This window comes from Arvicola amphibius, chromosome X (assembly GCF_903992535.2).
Source record: "Arvicola amphibius chromosome X, mArvAmp1.2, whole genome shotgun sequence".
Classification (NCBI taxonomy): domain Eukaryota; kingdom Metazoa; phylum Chordata; class Mammalia; order Rodentia; family Cricetidae; genus Arvicola; species Arvicola amphibius.
In genome coordinates this window covers 16,656,181-16,676,470 of record NC_052065.1, presented here as the reverse complement: position 1 = coordinate 16,676,470, position 20,290 = coordinate 16,656,181, and the positions used below count along the sequence as shown (strand labels likewise).

Sequence of the window (20,290 nt, the reverse complement as noted above, 5' to 3'; positions counted from 1 at the left end):
CCATTTGGTTCTTAAGTGGGGGGGGGGGCAGTCCGCGCCCCTAGGGTAGCAGTCTGCATGCCAGTTAAAGCAGTTTTTTTCAAGCCCGAAGTAGGAGACCGCAGTCTCTGGGTGGAGGAAGGCGCCAGGTTTCTAGATTTGCTATCTTGATGACGGCTGAGGGTCTGAAGGATTCCATGCGGGAACCCTGAGCCTCCTGGGGCACGCCCACAACTGACCCACTTCTGCATTCCCCACGACACATGCAATAATGTGCGAACTCCAAGCGTGAAATAAATGAATAGGAAGAAGTGCGGGGGCTAACAAAGCAAAGAAAACTGGGGAGCAAGCAGAAATAAGGATCCATCTGGAGGCATGAAGGAAGAAGCACACAGCTTTCGGGTGGTTTCAAAAGGCCTTCATCGAAACCAGATCAACCCACCCCTCCCCTTCCAGGGTGGACTGGGAATCCTCACCCCGCCTAGAGCACCTGGCAAGTCAGGACTGGATCCAGATATTTTATTACCTCCCGACCGGGAAGGAACTAGGAGAATCCTAGGCGCGCGGGGGTGGGGGTGGGGGTGCGAGCGTTCTGGGGCTCCGGGAGGGAGGGCCGTGTCACTGGCATCATGAAGGGGTAGGGACCAGTCCCCTGAGCAGTGCAATGGGAGGGTACTAGACCGGGTTAAAGCTTAAGAGAAAAACTAGTGCCTGGCCGTCAGGCATGCTAAAACCAGATAGAACTTCACTAAGTGAACACAAAACTGTCTGTTGGCGCTCAGTGCCTCCGCCTTCCAGCTGCCATCTCTTGAGCGAGCTGCGCGCCCCCGCCCCGAACCCCTAGAGCCTGTGAGAGACGGTCCTCACTCGGCACTAGCCAGGGCCCAGGGGTACCAGGGATACGGTCGTCCAAGTCTTCTGTGGGGTGCTCCACTGAGGGAACCACGTGGCCAACAGCCACTGCCTCTGGACTAGGTTCCAGACTGGGCCGGGTCTTGGATGGGTGGTGAACTGGGGAAATGGTGCTGCGGGACTTCGTCATCCTGCTTCCCCTAGGATCTGGGCTGCAATCTGGAGAGAGCAATCCTGAGAGTTAGACTGGGTGGTGCAGTGAGGGAATGGAAATCGGGGCCTTGACTAAGAGTGACCAGAAAAGCCTTAGAGAAAGAAAGTTCTCTTCAAGGCCTAGAAATGCCACTCCTTCACAAACCTCCAACCTTACCCCCTCCCGATATACTTCTTCAGTCCAGGACAGAAATCATTGCTCAAAGGAAGCTTTCCTACGTGAGACTTCCGAATCTTCCCCTCTCACCCTTTCTCCCTTGGTTCCCTACCCTTTCACCTACTGATCAGTGCTCAAGCATTTTTGGGCGGTGGGGAGGGGGAGTTCACATATGGAGGTCAGAAGACAACTTGAGTGGATCAGGTCTCTCCTCCGGCTATGTGGGTCCCAAGGATCAAACTCATGTCGTCAGTCTTGGTGGGAAAAGCACGTTTATCTGTGAGCTGGCTTGCCAGCCCCTTTTACTCTCTCAAAGGAAGTATCTGGGAGATGGACTCCACGTGGCTTCTCAGATGGCTAGGCAAACACTGCACCACTGAACCACATCTCAGACATCAAAGTCCTCCGTCTCTATAGCCTTACTCCATCTTCCTAAGACTTTCCTTCTTAAAAGAAAAATAAAAGCCTTTACTCCAGACCCTCCTCTCCTATGACCTCAAAAGCATTCTCTCTGAAGTTCCTAGCCTGTGATGATTTTGTGTTCCAGATTTTGTAAATTCCCCCACCCCACCTTGGCACTGAACCTCTAAATCCCCACTGAGACCACCAAACCCTTTCTACGCAGGATTCAGCCTTTCCACTCTCTGAGCTTCTCCTTCCCCTCTCTCCCCTGGGAATCTCAGCACCTCACCTCTCTTTTGATGGCCTGCAACCTCCTCAATCCTACTGACATCCATCTCTTGAGGCCGGCGGAGCACCAGGCAAAGTCGGGGGCCTCCAGTGCGTATCCGCTCCACCACCTGGGCATGAGTTAGGCCCTGTGTTGACTCTCCATTAATATAGAGCACGAGGTCACCAGCCTGCAAGAACACAGTGGCATATGAAGGGCAGACGAAGAACACTTGGCAAGGACAGGGACCATATCTCTGACTGTACTGCTGCTTAGAGCTAACCTGCAAACGACCACATCGCTGTGCTGGCCCATCCTTCAGCAGTTCATGCACGGCCAGTGGAGCATCCCCAGATACACCTCGTCCCCCTTTTAAAGTGAAACCAAAGCCTGCAGGACCTCGGATCAGCTCCACGGAAAATCGACCGGTGGCTTGTGGTAGTTTCAAAGCATAGCTTGCTTTATTCTGGGTTACTGGAGGTTGCTCCATACATGTCACCAGAGTCTCAGACCTTCGATGCTGAAACAAGGGCAAGAGTATACATGAATTAGCTGGGTGAATACCTTTGTTAGGGTTATTATTGCTGTGATGAAACACCATGACCAAAGCAAGCTGGGGAGGGAAGGGTTTATTAGGCTTACACTTCCACATCACAGCTCATCATCAAAAGAAGTCAGGACAGGAACTCAAACAGGGAAGGAACCTGGAGGCCAGAGCTGATGCTGAGGCCATTGGGGGATGTTGCTTACTGGTTTGCTTCCTTGCTTACTGACTTGCTCAACCTGCTTTCTTATAGGACCCAGGACCAACAGCCCAGGGATGGCACCACCCACTATGGGCTGGACCTTCCCCCATTAATCACTAATTAAGAAAATGCCTTACAGCCAGATCTTATGGTGGCTTTTTCCTCATATGAAGTTCCCTCCTTTCAGATAATTCTAGCTTGTGTCAAGTTGACCTAAGACTAGCCAGCACAGTGTAAAAGGTGAATGCCTGTGATCCTAGCACTAGAGAGTCTGAGGCCGAGGGATCACCTTGAATTTGAGGACAGCCTAGTCTACCTATCAAGGTCCAAGCCATCCTGGACTACAGAGGATGCCCTGTCTGAAGGCCAGCCAAAGCAAAGGGTTAGCACAGAACATAGCATTGAGTAGTAGTACTACCTGGGATCGACGTCCCACAAGAGTGGCATGAGGCAAACGGCTGTCTGTGACTTCTATATCTGCAGAATCCAGGCTGCTAACAGCTGAGATACAAAAGTGACAAAGAGGGATATCAAAAGATGTTGATATGGAAACAACCTAGGACCCCTAGGTTAACTTTATAAAAATTATTTTTACTAGGGGCTGGAAAGATGGTTCAGTGGTTAAGAGCACTGGTTGTTCTTTCAGAGAACCCAGATTCAATTTGCAGAACCCACGAGGTGGCTCACAACCGCCTGCTAGCTCCAGTTTAAGAGGGTCTAATGCCCTCTTCTGGCCTCCATAGGCACCAGGCATGCATTTGGTACACAGACATACATGCAGGCAAAATACTTGCACACATAAAATTAAAACATTAAAAATTGTTTCTACTTTATTCTGTGTGTATGGGTGTTTTGCTTGCATGTATGTTTGTGCACCACATGTGTACCTGGTATCAAATCCTCTGGAACTGGAATTACATCATAAGCCACCATGTGTGTGTGATGGGAATAGAACCTGGTTCTTCTGTAAGAGCAACCAGTACTCTTTTTTTCTCTATATAACAGTTCTGGGGGCTGGAGAGATGGCTCAGCGGTTAAGAGCATTGCCTGCTCTTCCAAAGGTCCTGAGTTCAATTCCCAGCAACCACATGGTGGCTCACAACCATCTGTAATGAGGTCTGGTGCCCTCTTCTGACCTGCAGGCATCCACACAGACGGAATATTGTACACATAATAAATAAATAAATATTTAAAAAAAAACAGTCCTGGCTATCCTGGAACTTGCTTTGTAGACCAGGCTAGCCTCAAACTCACCTAAATCTGCCTGTCTTGGCCTCCCAAGGGATTAAAGGTGTGCACCACCTCTGTCTTAAAAAGTAATCCTGTGCCATCCATTTGAATACTCCATACCTTCTTCCCAGATGTTAATAACACATAGGCTACATGCATTAAATAACACCCTAAGTGGCTGGGGTGCTAACAGGACTTTCTAACGTGTGGCACATCCTGAGTTTGGGCCTAGCACCTAAAGAGTCAAATAGATAAACTATTTAAAAAAAAAAACCTACTCAGGCCTTTGGGAATGTTGCCATCCCAAGATTAGGTTCCCAAAAATCTAGACAACCTGTAATTAGCCTACAAAATTTATTTCAATTCTCACATTTTTTTTCTTTTCTTTTGGTTTTTTCGAGACAAGGTAGCTTTGGTGCCTGTCCTGGAACTAGCTCTTGTAGACCAGGCTGGCCTCGAACTCACAGAGATCCACCTGCCTCTGCCTCCCAGTGGGATTAAAAGTGTGCGCCACCACCGTGTGGCTCAATTCTCACATTTCAAGATCCGCCTGCAGCAGACTATAATCCCAGCATTCTAGAAGCAGAGGCAGAGGCAGGAGTGTTGGATTGGAGGCTGATGTGGCCCCTAGCATGAGACCTTGTCTCATGAAACAAAACAGGGACTGGAGAGATGGTTCAGCAGTTAAGAGTTCCCACTACTCCTGCAGAAGACCAGAGTTCAATTCCCAGCACACACATAACAGCTCACACCTGCCTGTAACTGCAGCTCCAGGTAGATCTGATACAGTCACGTGTTTATACCTGCACACACACACACACACACACACACACACACACACAATTAAACACAAATAAGCCAGGAATGGTGGTGCATGCCTTTAATTAATCCCAACACTCAGGAGACAGAGGCAGGCAAATCTCTGAGCTCTAGGCCAGCCTGGTCTATGTAGTGAATTCTGGGACAGCCAGGGCTACATAGAGAGATGCTGTCTATAAAATGAAATAAAACTGAAATCATTAAACACACACAAGAAACCAAGCAAACAAAAATCTCCCTCTAATATGTCCAGTGCTTCCTTCCACTGGTTGTCCAGAATTTCAGGCTCACCCCTTTGTAGAACTCATTTCCTCTCCCTAAGTGCCACCTCCTTGGAAATGACATTTTGGACAATTTCACACATGTATAAAATGTATTAAAAGTATCCTTATTTCCATTATGCATTCTTAACCCTCTCCCACTCCTGCTAACTCCCTTCTTCCCAATCGCCCCCTCTCACACCCAGGTTTTTGTATGTGTTGCAGGTAGCTACAGCTACTGAATGTTCAAGATTGCGAATGCCAAATCGAAGTCTCGCTGACCTTAATAGCTACCCAGCCCAGCCCTTTCCACAAATGTTCTGAAACTCATCTATCGCAATAACCCCGAAGGAATACACTCCAGTTCCACGAGGTTTCGCTCCCTCCTAACCCCTCCCTGAGGAATCACACTCCTTAACAGTTCTCGGCCTTCCGGCAGGGAAGCCAACCCCTTCTGCCCCGCCCTACGGAGTTCTTGTACCTACCCTCCTTGTGGCGCAGGCGCAATGTGGTACCCGCCTTTCGTACCAATGCTGACAAGTCCGCTGCAGCTCTGGCCGCCAGGGGGCGCGCGTCCAGACGCTCCAGGAGCTGCCGAGCGCGGGGGCCCCCGGACCCAGGTAGGCCACCTCCTGACCGGAGAAGTAGACAAATCATCATGGTCCCAGAGCCGTGGAGCCCCGACCTGAGTGATTCCTAAGTCCAAAGACCTAGAAATGTCCCTCCAGATATATGGAAATCCCCGTCCACTCCTGTAGTTCCAGAGATCGCCGCCAGTCCCCTCCTCTCCTATGACCCCCGACTGCTACAACTGTCTGCGCTGCTGGCTGTCTTGCCCCATAAAGTCCTTGGAGATAACCATTTGATAGCAATAGACCTGGATACCTTGGAGCAATCAACACATTTCTTTGGAGCTCACCATACTGTCCCTTAGTAAAACTAGATACTAAATTTCTTTGGCCGTGACTCTGGGGACCCTGCTTCTCCCACATAAGCCCCTCCCCGCGAGCAACTCTGAAGGCCTCAATTTCACCTCTGGTATACTAGGCAATCCCTCCTACACCCAAGAGTTCCCTTAAAGGCCCAGTGTCCCCTCAGGGCGCAAGCATCTCCAGATACCCATCCACAGATCCCCAGCCCACCCTCCTAATCCCCTACAGACTGCCTGCCCTGGCTCAGCGAGTGCCTCCAGGTTCCTGTTCCCAGTGTCCTGAGCTAGGTCTCTGGAGTCTGATGTGTCCCTCCACCATACACACACACACACACACACACACACACACACCCCTGAGTCTGTAGGGTAGGAGACCTGACACAGTTCCCATCGCTGGGCCCCTGGTTGCTGCCAGGATAGCCTGGGCAGCAAGGCTGATGTTTACCACTTGTGGGGTGAAATGGTTAGGAGCCGACAGGCAAGGAGAGGGTGGCCTGGGACGGCTCCTTCCCTTTCTCTCTACTCCGCCCACGCCAGTACCTCCTCTGCTCCCTCTAGGGTCTGCGGTGTTCCCAGCGCGGGAGTCCATAGCCTGCGGTGCGCCTGGTGGACTCGGGGCAGCCGGGTGACTAGTTTTTAGCACAGGGGCGCGCTCAGTTGGCTCCTAGCCCAGGCCTGGACGTCGCTGTTGTCTGGCCAGTCCCAGGCCTGGCGCCTGGACTGCGAGGTGACCTACCTGGCCGCAGGCAAGGAGGCCTGGTTGAGGGAGCTTGTAAAGTCTGAGTTTAGCCTTTCTCTGCCCCAGGCGCTTCTGCTTTTCTTAACTGGAGACTGGTTAAAACTGAAAAGCCTGAGTGTACCAATTGTTAAACAAGATAAGCAGGAAATGGAACTTAAATACACTGCTGGCATAAAAAGTATAAAAGGTACACTAACTTTAGAAAACAGTTTGTAAACATTTTCAAAATTAACACTAAACAATAAAGAAAACTAATTAAACATACACATATGAGCCATGTATTCCATTCCGGAGCACTTATCGAAAGGGATGCACACTTTCCATAAAGACATGAGGATAAGTGTTTATGAAACCTTTGTTTCTGGTCATCTTCTCCTTGGGCAGCCATAACAAAATATTGCAGAGTGGGTGACTGAAACAGCACTTTATTTCCTCTTATTCTAGAAACCGGGAAATGAAATATCTGACCAATTTGATTCTGGATGCATGGCTTTTTGTTTTCTTCGTTTGAAAGTAACTGCTTGCCAGGAAGCAGTGGTGCACACCTTTAATCTCAGCACTCAGGAGGCAGAGGCAGGCAGATCTCCGAGTTCGAGGCCAACCTGGTCTACAAATCAAGTTCTAGGACAGCCAGGCTACACACAGAGAAACCCATCTCGAAAACAAAACAAAAAATAAAAAAAAAGTTATAGGGATGTAACGAAACATGCCCTTAAGCCCAACACTAGGGGAGCAGAAGCAGGCAGACCTCTGTGAGTTCGAGGCCAGCCTGGTGTACATAAGGAGCTCCTGGCCAGCCAAAAGTACGTGGTGAGACCCTGTCTCAAACAACAACAAAGATTTAATTGTCAGGTGGGATGGTATAGTTCTGAATCACATGTATTTGGGAAGCCAAAGCAGGAGCATCAGGAGTCCAAGGTTATTTGTCTACACAGCTTGTTGGGAGAGAGTCAGGGATATAGAAGACTTTATCAAAAGATGTGGTTGAAGCTAGGGGATGGAGCAGAGAGCAGAGTGCTTGTCTAGCATAAATAGTGCACTGAATACTGCCATCCCCAGTTCTCTGTCTCTGTCTCTGTCTCTGTCTCTCTCTCTCTCTCACACACACACACACACAAATAGGTAGGTAGGTAGGTAGATAGATAGATAGATACATAGATAGATAGATAGATAGATGATAGATAGATAGATAGATAGATTAAAATGGAAGGCAACTCAACTCAGCAACATAAAAGAATTAATAATCTGAACTCAAATGATTATGGTATGGACTAGAGGTATAACTCAGTAGTGGGGTATATGTTTAGCTTGAGGTCCCGGGTTAAGAAATTCACCAAAATAACTATAGTATGTAAACGGACACAAACATATCTGTAAAGAGTACGTGGTATATGACCCCAGTTATATAAAAATCTAGTAAAAGGCAAACTGATGTACAATGACAAAAAGTGGGCCAGAGACTGCCTGGAGATGGGACCAGGGTCAGGAAGGAAGCATTAGAGAGGTAATAAAAACACCTGATGGGACGACTGTGTTTGGTATTATGATCACAATAATAGCTTCGTGGTTATTAGTATACTGTATTCAAACCTGTCAAGCCTATGAAACCAGACATGGTAGTAGTGGTGATTGCCTATAATCTATAGCACTTGGGAGGCTGAAACAGGAGAATCATGAGTTCAAAACCAGCCTGTGTTACATAGAGAGACTCTGTCTCAGAAAAAAATAGTGTTTAGGACTAGAAAGATGGTTCAGTAGTTAAGAGTACTTTTTGCTCTTCCAGAGGACCTGGTTCAATCCCCAGCACCCACATGGTCGCTTACAACTGTTTAACTCCAGTTCCAGGGGATTCAACCCCCTATTCTGGCCTCTTCGGCATCAGGTACGCATGTGGTACACATACATCCTGCAGGCAAACTATCCATATACATAACAATTTTTAATTTTTTATGATTTATTTATTCCATGTGCATTCATATTCTGACTGTCTGGATGTCTGTGTGCAGGTATCAGATCCCCTGGAACTGGAGTTACAGGCAGTTATGAGCTGCCATGTAGATGCTGGGAATTCAACCCAGGTCCCCTGAAAGAGTAGTTAGTGCTCTTAACCACTGAGCCATCTCCCTGGCTCCCTCAATTTTTAACTTTTAAATTAAAAAATAAATGGGGCCAGGCATGGTGGCGCACACCTTTAATCTCAGCACTCAGGAGGCACAAGCAGGAGAATCTCTGTCTGAGGCCAGCCTGGGGTACAGAGGGAATTTCAGGACAACCAGGGCCTAAAGCACACATGGTGACAAGATGGTTCATTGTGTAAAGGCATTTGCTGTCACTAAGCATGATGACCTGATTTCGGTCCCCAGGCCCCACATGGTAGAAGGAGAGAATGAGAATGTCTCCTGCAGATTGGACTCTGACCTCCACCTGTGTGCCCTAGCATGGCCATGCCTTCCCCTCAAATACTTTTTAAGTTTTCATTTAAAAAGAAAACGTGAGCCGGGCGGCGGTGGCGCACGCCTTTAATCCCAGCACTCGGGAGGCAGAGGCAGGTGGATCTCTGTGAGTTCGAGACCAGCCTGGTCTACAAGAGCTAGTTCCAGGACAGGCTCTAGAAACTACAGGGAAACCCTGTCTCGAAAAACCAAAAAAAAAAAAAAAAAGAAAGAAAGAAAGAAAGAAAACGTGAAACACGTTGCGGGGGGGGGGGGCAGGGAAATGACCAATAGGACAAGTCTCTGGAACCCAGGTCAGTGTGGAAGGAGAGAAGCACCACATGTATGCCACGCAGGCAACTTAAAGCTGAATTTCTAATTTTCTTGGCAGGCTTAACCACACATACATCACCATCCCCACTTTCCAAAGGGCTACGCTGATGCTCTAGAGGTTGCAGTGGCTGGGGTTCTACTGTCTGTACCCCACTGAACCCTGTAGCATGAAATTTTTCTATTCACCCCACTAATGGCAAACCAAAGAAACTATTCCACCAAACCTTCTAGCTTAGGGAAACAATGACTTTAATCGGGATTCCTTTCAAGTTTAATTTAATGTAATGTGTGTGGGTGTTTTGTTTGCATGTTCGCCTGTGCCCTATGTACGTGCCTAGTGCTTACAGAGGCCAGCAAAGGGGGCTGGCTCCTCAGGAACTGGAGTTGCAGCTGATTGGGAGCCTCCATGTGGGCGATGGGACTTGAACCCTGGTCCTCTGAAAAAGCAAGTGCTCTTAACTACCACTGAGTCGTTGTCTCCAGTTCCTGACGAGGATTCCTTACAGGAGCGTGAGGAAAAAAGAGTTAGCTTAGTGGTTAAGAGCACTTGCTGCTCTTGCAGAGAACCTGAATTCAGTTCCCAGCATCTGTGTCGGGCAGCTCACGACATCTGTAACGCCAACTCCAGGGACCTGGTACATACTCGTGTGCATGTACCTATACGTAGACACATACATAGCCATGCAAATAATAAAATAAAATCTTAAAGAATTGGGATTTTTAAGGAATCATCGAGGTGGGTTCTTAGACTAAAGGCAATTGCCCCCAAGGCACAGGATCTGAGTTGTATTCCTGAGACCTACATGATTTAAGGAGAGAACCAATTCCTTCCCTTTGTCCTCTGACCTCCACACACATACAAACTCAAATGAAATGTAGTAAAAAAAATTAACCCCTCTCTCCACTAACAGTTCTACAATTTTAAATTCACGGAGGGGGCATGTGTATACACGACACAGCAAGCATGAGTTCAGAAGAAAACTGTGAGGATCGGCTTTCTTCCACCAAACTCGGGTTGTCAGGCTGATCACCGAAAGCCATTATTTGCTGAGGCAGCTCTCTAGTCCAGCTGTTGCTATTCTGTGGGAGATCGTGGCCTCACAGGCCCCTCTCCCTAGCTACGAGCAACCATAAATCCTAGAGAACTGGCATGGCCTCATGAACCCTCTTCAGCAGTAATTGTTAATGTCAACTGGTTCATAGTTTATCAGGGCAATGAGACCGCCGAGATGGCTTAGATAGATGGTAAAGGTACTTTCTGCCAAGGCTAAGGTTTGACTTCTGGGACCCACATAATGGAAGGAGAAAAGCAGCTTCCTAGGGGTATCTTCTGAAATCCACACACGTGTAGTGGATGTGTGCAAAACAATAAATGTAATAAGGTTTGTTTGTTTGTTTTCAAGACAGGGTTTCTCTGTGTAGCCCCAGCTGTCCTGGAACTTGCTCTGTAGACCAGGCTGGCCTTGAACTCACAGATCTGGTAAAGGTAGGCGCCACCACTGTCTGACTTTGAAATAAGTTTTTAAAGAGGGCGACAGGCTTGTCATACCCAAGGACAGGGTTCCACAGCAACCTCCTCCCTTGCTGATAGATTCAAGTGATACAAGCTTCACTCCTTGGTCATTCCTTGCCCTTGTCTCTTGAATCTCAGGGTTTTTTGTTTGTTTGTTTGTTTGGTTTTGGTTTTTTTTTTTTTACATCATCTTGCCCAGGGAGTCCTCATCTAGCATCCTGCGCCCTTTGTGTACTAATTCATCTCTAAGGATAACCTTGGAGCTGCCTATTCCTTCTCAAGTACCCATGCCTGAACATCTCCGAGTCTGGACGTAGTTCTCACAAACCCTTGAACCTCGCATCTAATTGTCATGCCCCTAAGGTGCTCACCACTCCCTTCACTGCCCAGCCCTTGGACAATGCCCTAACCGGCAAGGCTCTCACATCCTTGGAGCTAAAGGGATTCAAGCCTCCGTTCTTTAGATTACAAGCACCCTGCTACCCATCCACAGGTTCCTTAATGCTCAAGCCTCCTGGTGGAAAGCCCTGTACATCATCTAGAGGTGAATATCTCAGCCAAAGTTGAGCATAGGGACTGGAGAGATGGCTCAGAGGTTAAGAGCACATGCTGCTCCTGAAGTGGACATATATTGGCCTGTAACTCCAGTTCCAAAGGATCTGACACCCTCTTCTGGACTCTGCAAACACAAACAAGTGACATATATACATAAATACAAAGAAATAAAAGTAAAGATTTTTTTTTTTTTACAACATAGGCAAAGCCAGGTATAGTGGCATGCACCTGTAATCCCGGCATGCACCTGTAATCCCAGCATACACCTGTAATCCCAGCATGCAGGAGGCTGTCAGAGGATTGCTGCCAGCTTGAGGCAAGCCTGAGCTACAGAGGAAAACCTTGTATCAGAAAAGGAAAAAAATAAAAAGACCGAAAAGAGTAGCAGTTCCAATGTGTCTTCCCTCACACAAGGTCAGGCCAAAAATGCAGGGCAAGGGATTGCAAGAGTGAAAGCAGGGCTGTCCAAGTCCTTGTCACCTGTCAACACCTGGGCTCTGACAGCTCAACCAGAGAGGTTGTTTGGCCAGCTAGTATACATGTTGGGCACAACGTGTTCATGCCACATAATAAAATAGTCACCGACCCGTGGGTGTAAGCTTATGGAGACGGGCATGGTTTTTTGGCACTGGTGCCCTGAGCAGGTCTATAAGCCTCTGAGATTCCCAGTTTCTTCTGTAAAGTGCTGGCCCTGAGTGCTGGCTTACTGCGGTTCTGTTATTCCTTCTCCTACAGTCTCGCTGTGCCCAAGTACACCTTCCAAGTTCCCAAATGTGTGTTTGACAAAATGAGAGGGGACCGTGTTCCTCCACTAGTGGTGTCTCATCCCACTTCTATGTTCTCAGAGCTTCCAGATCACCCCATCACTTTATTCTTCGGGGGACCTGCCCTACTTACTTCTTTCTATATTTTTTATAATTCATTTATAATTATTTTATGTCCATTGGTGTTTTGCCTGCAGGTATGTCCATGTGAGGAGGCCAGATCCCCTAGGGTGGAGTTACAGACAGTTGTGAGCTGCCATGTGGGTGCTGGGAATAGAGCCCAGGTCTTTTGGAAGAACAGCCAGTGTTCTTAACCTCCATCCCCCCTACTTACTTTTTAATCCTCTAGCCCCACGATGTTCAGGACCCCCAAACATCCTGTGGCCTCTAAAACTCCAAGGATAGTCCTCACCCCAACTCTACCATATTATTCCAATTCCTGAGTAGAGACCATATTAAGCAAATTTTTACTGAGTGCCTACTTTTTGCAAAAATCTGATGGAATGTTGCAGAATGTCCTGATAAAATGTGGCCTCCAATTTTGCATGCCAATTTTTGGTTCTCAAAGATCAGAAAGTGCTCTGACTTCTCTGTATCCCAGTTTTTGCCTCCTGTGCCTGGAATAACAGCATCTCAAGAGGGGAAAGAGAAGTCTGATCCAGGCTTCTCAGTTAGTGGGGGGTTAGCACCTGAGGCCAAGTGAGTCCCAGTGTTCTTACTGGCTCCCACACAGGTCTCCTTGTTGGCAGCCGGTAGGACATGGGACAGCCCAGCCTCAGTGTCTAGACCTGAGCAGGTTACCGGATAACTACATCTTCTCTCAAAACATGTCACAGGTGACCATATGTCCACTGGGGGACTACTGTCACATATCCCCTTGTATCCCCATGCAGAGGAGGTAACTGTGTGGACCTGTTGGACCCTGGAGTCCAATTACCAAGGAGGAGTAGCCCAAAGAAAACACTCTCACACCACAGTTGATGTAAAAGCAAGAAGATTTAATTAATTCTGTCGTGACATGGTTTTTCAGCATTCAAGAAGCCAGAAAGACCCCAAAATAGCTGGTACAGGCTACTTTTAAAGTAAAAAGCCACAGAAACAAGGGGGGAGTCTGGGGGTTGTTTTTCCAACTATTAGGACTGGCTGATTCAAAGGGCTACTAGTAATGATTGGTCTAAGCCACGGCAAGAGAGTGGTTGCTAGATCAGGTGGGGTAAGAGGGAAACATCTGTGAGTCATCCTAACCGTATCTGAGGAACTGAGTCAATATCCCCTGACCAAAGCCAAGGAACCGAGTCAACATCTAAGGGTTATCTTGCCCCGATTCCAATAACTGAGTTCTATCTGGAGAACATCCACAAGGACACAGGGAGATGGAAAATCCCCAACATTCCAGTACATGCATGTGAAATTGTTAGGTGTTTGGTTCCTAGGGGAGGGGAGAGCACTACTTCTGAGAGGCCTCAGAGTTGTCAGAAATGGCTTCAGAGTTATCCTAGAGTTTTACAGACCAGGGAAAGAAGAGGGTCTGTCCCCTACCACCCTTGCCCTGACTTGTTTGCTATCACCTTTTCTGTTCTACAGGTGGCAATAGAATTCTGTTGGCCAAGCAGCAAAGGCAAGGGCAGGTGTCTAGCCCCAGTTGCTGAGCTCCAGGCCTCTTAACTACACCAGAACCCACACCCAAGCAGAAGAATGTTGCACAAAACAAGACAAGGAGGATAGGGAAGAAGCTCTAGTCCCCTGGGAGATAGATGTTCAGAGAGAGAGACCTGTCCCAGATCACTTTGGATATCAGGACATACAGGGTCTGTACTGAATTGGTGGAAGAATTGAAGGCTTCTGTACTCCTGTGGATGGGGAAATTTGGAAGTACTTGGGTTTTGTGGGGGAAATGAGGCCCCTTAGGGAACTTCTGGGGGTAAGCAGGGGTTATTAAAAATATCTGAAGGAGGGTTGGAGAGATGGCTCAGAGGTTAAAAGGTCATGAGCTCAATTCCCAACAACCACATGGTGGCTCACAACCATCTGTCATGAGATCTGATGCCCTCTTCTGGCCTGAAGGCATACAGGCAGGCAGAACACTCTATACATAATAATAATAAAAAAGAATATCTTAAGCACTAAGGAGACAGACCCAGACAGATCTCTAAGTTTAGGGCCAGCCTGGTCTATAGAACTAGTTCCAGGATGGCCAGGGCTGTTACACAGAGAAACCCTGTCTCAGGGGAAAAAAAGAAAGGAAGGAAGGTATGGAGGCCCAAAAATGTGAGCCATTTCCACCTTGTCCAAAGGCCAGAAAGTTGGAGCTTACCTCTGTTCCTTCAAGGTTATTGTCTGTTTTTACCTCAAACAAAGGCCCCACCTAGATTTAGATCAGAGAGTTCTGCTCTCAAGGTTATTGTCAACAAGTGTTGACAATAATATCCATACCTTGTATTTCAGGAACAGAGAAGTAAATATGTTTCTACTCCAAACAAAAGTCTAAGGATCCAACTAAATTCCTACTCCCTTAAGGAGATAACAGTGGATTCCACCCAGGGAGTGGTTGTCTACAAAATGTGTTGGTCTAGGGTGTGAGTGTGACTTGTTTTATTCTAGGAACAGAATGTTTAACTATGAATGAAGCATGTGACCTTTAACTGGTCTGTTCATTTCCTTGTATCATGTTAATGCAGTTTTTTAATCTTACTCCTACCATTGGGGTCAGGGATATTTTAAGCAATTAGAAATTAAACATGGGCGATTTCAGTATTCACTGGAATGCCCTCCCGGTATGATTCTTGTTTCTGTTTTATTATTTTCACATGCATCTTCATATTCTTTACTTGTTTTTCTGATCCCCATGCCCCTACCTTGGCAAGAGGTAATTTTGTTGAGGCTGGTCCCTGACAGGAAGGAAGGAAAGTAGATAGGAATGAAGGAAGAAAGGAAGATAGGAAGGAAGGAAGGAAGGAAGGAAGGAAGGAAGGAAGGAAGAAAAAAAGGAAGGAAGGACCCAAAGCAAAATGAAACAAAACCATCTGAAGGGTAAATCAGGGATTCCCAGACATGGAGAGGGTGGAGGTGGGTAAGCCCTATTTTCTAGGACTATCTGGGAGAAGCAGGTTCCCCCAGGCAGAAATCTAACATCTCTAGCTATTCAGGAACAGAGAGAGAGCTCCAGAAATAATTAATTGAATGTTAAAGTTGCCCAAGTTTTTGGTTTTATTCTTTCTTTCTTTCTTTCTTTCTTTCTTTCTTTCTTTCTTTCTTCCTTTCTTTCTTTCTCTTTTGAGACATCTCATATAGCCTAGGTTGGCCTAAAACTTCCTATAGAGCTGAGGAAGGCCTAAACTTTTGAATCATCTGCCTCTGCCTCCCAAGGGCTGGCATTACAAGATGGTACAGGTACACACAGTTTTATCTGGTCCTGTGGACCAAACCCCTCTTATTCTGCATACTGAGCAAGCACTCTCTCGAGCAGGTGACCCTTTCAACCCACGGGCTTCCAGATTTGCTCGGTGTATGCAGTCAGGCAGTCAGATAATGTGGGAAGTCCTTCTGTGTATGTGCTGCTTTTATTAGTTAATGAATAAAGAAGCTGCTTTGGCCTATGGCAGGGCAGAATAGAGCTAGGCAGGGAAAACCAAACTGAATGCTGGGAGAAAGTAAGTAGAGTCAGAAGATGCCAGGTAGCAGCTGAAGGAGGATACAGATGCCGGGGAACCTTATGGTAAACCACAAGCCTCATGATAAATTATAGAACAATAGAAGTAGGTTAATTTAAGATATAAGAGCTAGCTAGCAATAAGCTATAAGTGATTGGCCAAGAATTGTTTTAATTAATACAGTTTCTGTGTGATTATTTTGGGCCTGTGTGGCTGGGAACAAATGAGCAGTTTCCACCTACAGTGGAAGGTTTAGAAACTGGTAGCTGTTAGATGTCACATTGCACCCAAACCTCAAATAAGTACAGTGATAGGGATAGGAGCCTCTCCTGGGTCTATATCAGAGTAAAGGGCATTTTGTAAATGAAGACCAATGATTGTTACGTCCCTAGATGAGTCAAGGGGGTGTGATTTGGGAGATAAAGCTTAGGAGGGGGTTTTGAAGGGGAGAGACCTTGGCATTAGCATTACCTTACTGTATTCTACATATTCCTTAAGATTTTTGTGAGAGGGGATCCTCAGAACATTTGTTGAGCCAGGTGTTCAAACCTGTGATTCTAACACTCAAAAGGCTGATGCAGGAGGACAGCTGCTAGTTCCAAGGCAGCCTGGGCTACAGTGAGACCCTGTCTCATAAACAGGAGGGGGCAGGAAGGCAATTCATTGTGGGTACTGGGCCAGATGGTGATTCATGTTAGTGGGGCATCATAGTCCTGCATGGTGGCCATACTCCTGTAATCTCAGCACTTAAGATGGTGATTCAGGAGGTTCCTGAGGTCAAGACCAGCCTGAGCTAGATAGTGACAATCTGTTTTTTAAAATATTTATTTATTATGTATACAATATTCTGTCTGTATGCCTGCAGGCCAGAAGAGGGCACCAGACCCCATTACAGATGGTTGTTGAGCCACCATGTGGCTGCTAGGAATTGAACTCAGGACCTTTGGAAGAGCAGGCAATGCTCTTAACCTCTGAGCCATCTCTCCAGCCCCCGACAATCTGTTTTAAAAGAAAAAAGAAAGTGGAGCTACAAGATGGCTCACCCAGAAAAGGCTCTTGCCACCAAGCCTGACAATCTGAGTTTGACTTTTGGGACCCACATGTCAGAAGAAGAAAAAAATACACATACTGTGGCATATGCCCACACAGATATACATGTGCCAAATAAATAAATAGAATGTGAAAACAGCAACAACAACAAACAGGGTGGAGGGCTTCAAATGTCATTTCTGAGAGTCAGAGCCTGGAAAGGGGGAGGGTTGGATATGTGGCCGGCATTGTGAGCAGAGCTTGAGAAATGGGTGACGCTTAGAGGCTGGCGGGCTGACCTGGATATTCGGGAGTCCAATCCTGAAAGAACAACCCCCAGAGTTGGTCTTAGGGTATTATTTGAGGGAGGGGTTTGGGTCTTACTAGGGGAAGGTAAGAAAGACTGGAGGATTAGTCACGGAGCTGACCAGGATTATTTATGAAGAAGACGGGGCAGTCAGAAACTGTGGCTCACACCTGTAACTCTAGCCCTTGGGAGGCTCAGGCAGGAAGCTCAGTGCAACTTCCATGCCAGTCTGGGTTACATAATGAGTTCCAGGTGAGTCCAGGTCTCTGAAAAAAAAGGAGGAAGAAAACCAAGAACAAGAAAAAAACAAAGAAAGAGAAGAGGAGAAAGAGCTTTGAGAACAACCCAGCCTCGGTTTTGCAGGAGTTTACCAGTGTAGGAGACCTCAAAGTGAGCAAGCAACATAGAAGAAGAAGAAAAGATGAAGAAGAAGCAAACAAACAACGAAATAAAGAAGAAAAGGAAAAAGGCTGAGAGCAGAATGTTAATTTGATCCTGGGACCTCCTAAAAGCTTCCTTGGTCTCTTTGGCCACTCTAGACACTACCATGCTGATCTCTGAAGGACTTTGATGGCAAGGATAGTGACCTATCCCCCTATCTCAAGACCCTTCTGCCTCTCAGGCAGAGGTTCTGGGACAGTAAATACTAATACCCCCAAGGCATGAGAAACCTTGATTGTGTTTGGGAGCTGTTCTCTAACAGTTCCCGGTGCTAGAGGAGGCTGGTGGAAGAGAATGTGAGCAGAAGGAGGGTCCTGGACCTGGCCAGACTGGAAATCACCACAAGCCCTGAATTCACACGAATCAGATAGCCGGGTATAGTGATGCAAGCCTGTAACCCTAGCACTCAGAAACTGAGCCAAAAAAAGCTAGCAAGAGTTGAAGGCCAACCTTGACTACACAGGGAATCTGTGTCAGAAAACAAAAAAAGTAACAAGAAGAAACACTTTCTCAATATTAACAACTATGTAAATTATTGACTGATGCGTTGAGAGGAGCCCTAAGATTCTCTCTAGCATTTAATATTTTGATTTTTGTGTGTGTGAGTGTTTTGCCTCCATGTATGTATGTGCACCATATGAATACCTGGTGCCCTTGTAAGTCAAAGGAAGGAACTGGATCTTCCAGAACAAAGATGATTATAAGCCACCGTGTGGGTGCTGAGAACAGAAATTGGGTCCTATGTAAAAGCAACAAATGCTCTTTAACTGAACCATCTCTCCAGCCCCATCTTTAGTATTGTTGATTTAATTTATCTATTTATTTATTTGGCATGTGCTTGTGTGTGTGTGTTCATGCTATGGATTACCTGTGGTGTTGAGAGACAGCTTCCAGGTGTCAGTTCTCTCCGAGCACCATGCTGGTTCGAGGGGTCAAACTCAGTTGCTTAGGCTTAGGAAACATGTAACTGAACCCACTGAGCCATCTTTCGGAACCTGTCACTAATATATTTTAAAGATTTCTTTATGTGTTAGGTATACAATGTTCTGCCTGCACTCCAGAAAAGGGCACCACTTTAAACCCAGCATTTGGGAGGCAGAGACAGGCAGATCTCTGAGTTCAAGACCAGCCTGGTCTACATAATTAGTTACAGGACAGCCAGGGCTACACAGAGAAACCCTGTCTTCAAAAAAATATATTTTAGGGGAGAAGACGCCGGAGAGGAGTCGACTCGCCACCCGCCGCCGCCAGTGAGGCCCGCCCACCCGTTCGCCTGGCCGCCTGCCCAGTTCACCATGCAGCCTGCTTCTGCAAAGTGGTACGATCGAAGGGACTATGTATTCATTGAATTTTGTGTTGAAGACAGTAAAGATGTTAATGTAAATTTTGAAAAATCCAAACTTACTTTCAGTTGTCTTGGAGGAAGTGATAATTTTAAGCATTTAAATGAAATTGATCTTTTTCACTGTATTGATCCAAATGACTCCAAGCATAAAAGAACGGACAGATCAATTTTATGTTGTTTGCGGAAAGGAGAATCTGGCCAATCGTAGCCTAGGTTAACAAAGGAGAGGGCAAAGCTTAACTGGCTTAGTGTGGACTTCAATAATTGGAAAGACTGGGAGGATGATTCAGATGAAGACATGTCCAATTTTGACCGTTTTTCTGAGATGATGGATCACATGGGTGGCGATGAGGATGTAGATTTACCAGAAGTAGATGGAGCAGATGATGATTCACAAGACAGTGATGATGAAAAAATGCCAGATCTGGAGTAAGGAATGTTGTCATCGCCTGGATTTTGAGAAAGAAAAATAACTTCTGCAAGATTTCATAATTGAGAAAATTCCTGAGTTCATAGCTCTAAAGGCAGATGCTGTATTTGCCCCCTTTAACCCATTTTTCAACCTGTTTTTTTTTAATTTTTTTAAAGGCTTCACTAAGGGTTGATAATGTACCATTGTATGGGGCAATTTAAGTCAGGTAAGGCAATATCCTTATGCATGAACATTTCCCAGGATTCCATGAAGCAGTTGAGATCCTAGGCAACTGATACAACAGCTCTGATGAATAAACACATTTCACCTAAGTCTTCTTTCTTTATAACACAGCTACTTACTTACATGTTAGGAAGCTCTCAGCTTAGGGAAAGGTCCCTAGTTTAGATCCCAGACCATGAACTTGAAGGGGGCGGAAACAAATTGGCTGATTCTTAAACTGATACCCTGCCATTCTTTCAGTGTACCTTTCAGAATTATTCCACTAAAGTTTATTTTTCAAAAAATGTACTTTACATTATTGTATGTGATCACTTGTCAGTGTTCTGGTGTATTTTAGCTAAAACTAGCGAATGCCCTAACCTAGATGGTTTTTTGAAGCCTATACATTTGGTATTATTTGGCCCTTAAGCTCTTAACATCTCTTAGCATGGAGGACGAAGAAAGAAAGCTGTACATTGTTGCTTGAGAGTCTGTACATTTTAGACCAGATTTGTATTTGCACTGTCAGTATGGCAAATGAGTGGAAAATGTTAATACACTATTGGATTTTTTTATTTCCTGTTTTGATTTCAGCTTATGCCCTGGCTGGAAAACCTCAATTTATGTTCATGACAGTGGGGATTTTTTTAAATGTCTACATTCTTTCTAATAAACTGTTGGACGATTAAAA

At 46.3% G+C, this 20,290-nt stretch overlaps 2 protein-coding genes across 3 annotated transcripts; one reads left to right on the top strand and one right to left on the bottom strand.

Moving 5' to 3' along the window:
• Positions 1-483: 483 nt before the first annotated feature.
• Positions 484-6,554, bottom strand: Magix (MAGI family member, X-linked). 2 transcript variants are annotated; one of them, XM_038316377.2, is made up of 6 exons: positions 6,398-6,554; positions 5,412-5,558; positions 3,036-3,118; positions 2,155-2,391; positions 1,893-2,061; positions 484-1,050 (listed from the first exon to the last, which is right to left on the bottom strand). In XM_038316377.2, the coding sequence occupies exons 1-6, from the start codon at positions 6,444-6,446 to the stop codon at positions 758-760; spliced, it is 978 nt and encodes a 325-aa protein (XP_038172305.1). In that variant the 5' UTR covers positions 6,447-6,554; the 3' UTR covers positions 484-757. The 2 variants fall into 2 exon arrangements, with proteins under 2 accessions (XP_038172305.1, XP_038172308.1); XM_038316380.2 differs by lacking the exon at positions 6,398-6,554 and adding an exon at positions 6,233-6,333.
• A 12,282-nt stretch (positions 6,555-18,836) lies between these two features.
• On the top strand, positions 18,837-20,290 carry LOC119805013 (prostaglandin E synthase 3-like). The gene is given in 1 exon segment (XM_038316800.1): positions 18,837-20,290. A coding segment is annotated over 1 exon segment (483 nt). The 5' UTR covers positions 18,837-18,915; the 3' UTR covers positions 19,399-20,290.

Bases quoted from the DNA above. Each gene is read 5' to 3' on its own strand.
- Magix (XM_038316377.2), bottom strand. From the start codon at position 6,446: ATGGACTCCCGCGCTGGGAACACCGCAGACCCTAGAGGGAGCAGAGGA. The intron at 3,119-5,411 runs GTAGGTACAAGA...TTTGTATCTCAG, and splicing joins GCGCCTGCGCCACAAGGAGG to CTGTTAGCAGCCTGGATTCT. The intron at 2,062-2,154 runs GTTAGCTCTAAG...GTGTTCTTGCAG, and splicing joins AGCGATGTGGTCGTTTGCAG to GCTGGTGACCTCGTGCTCTA.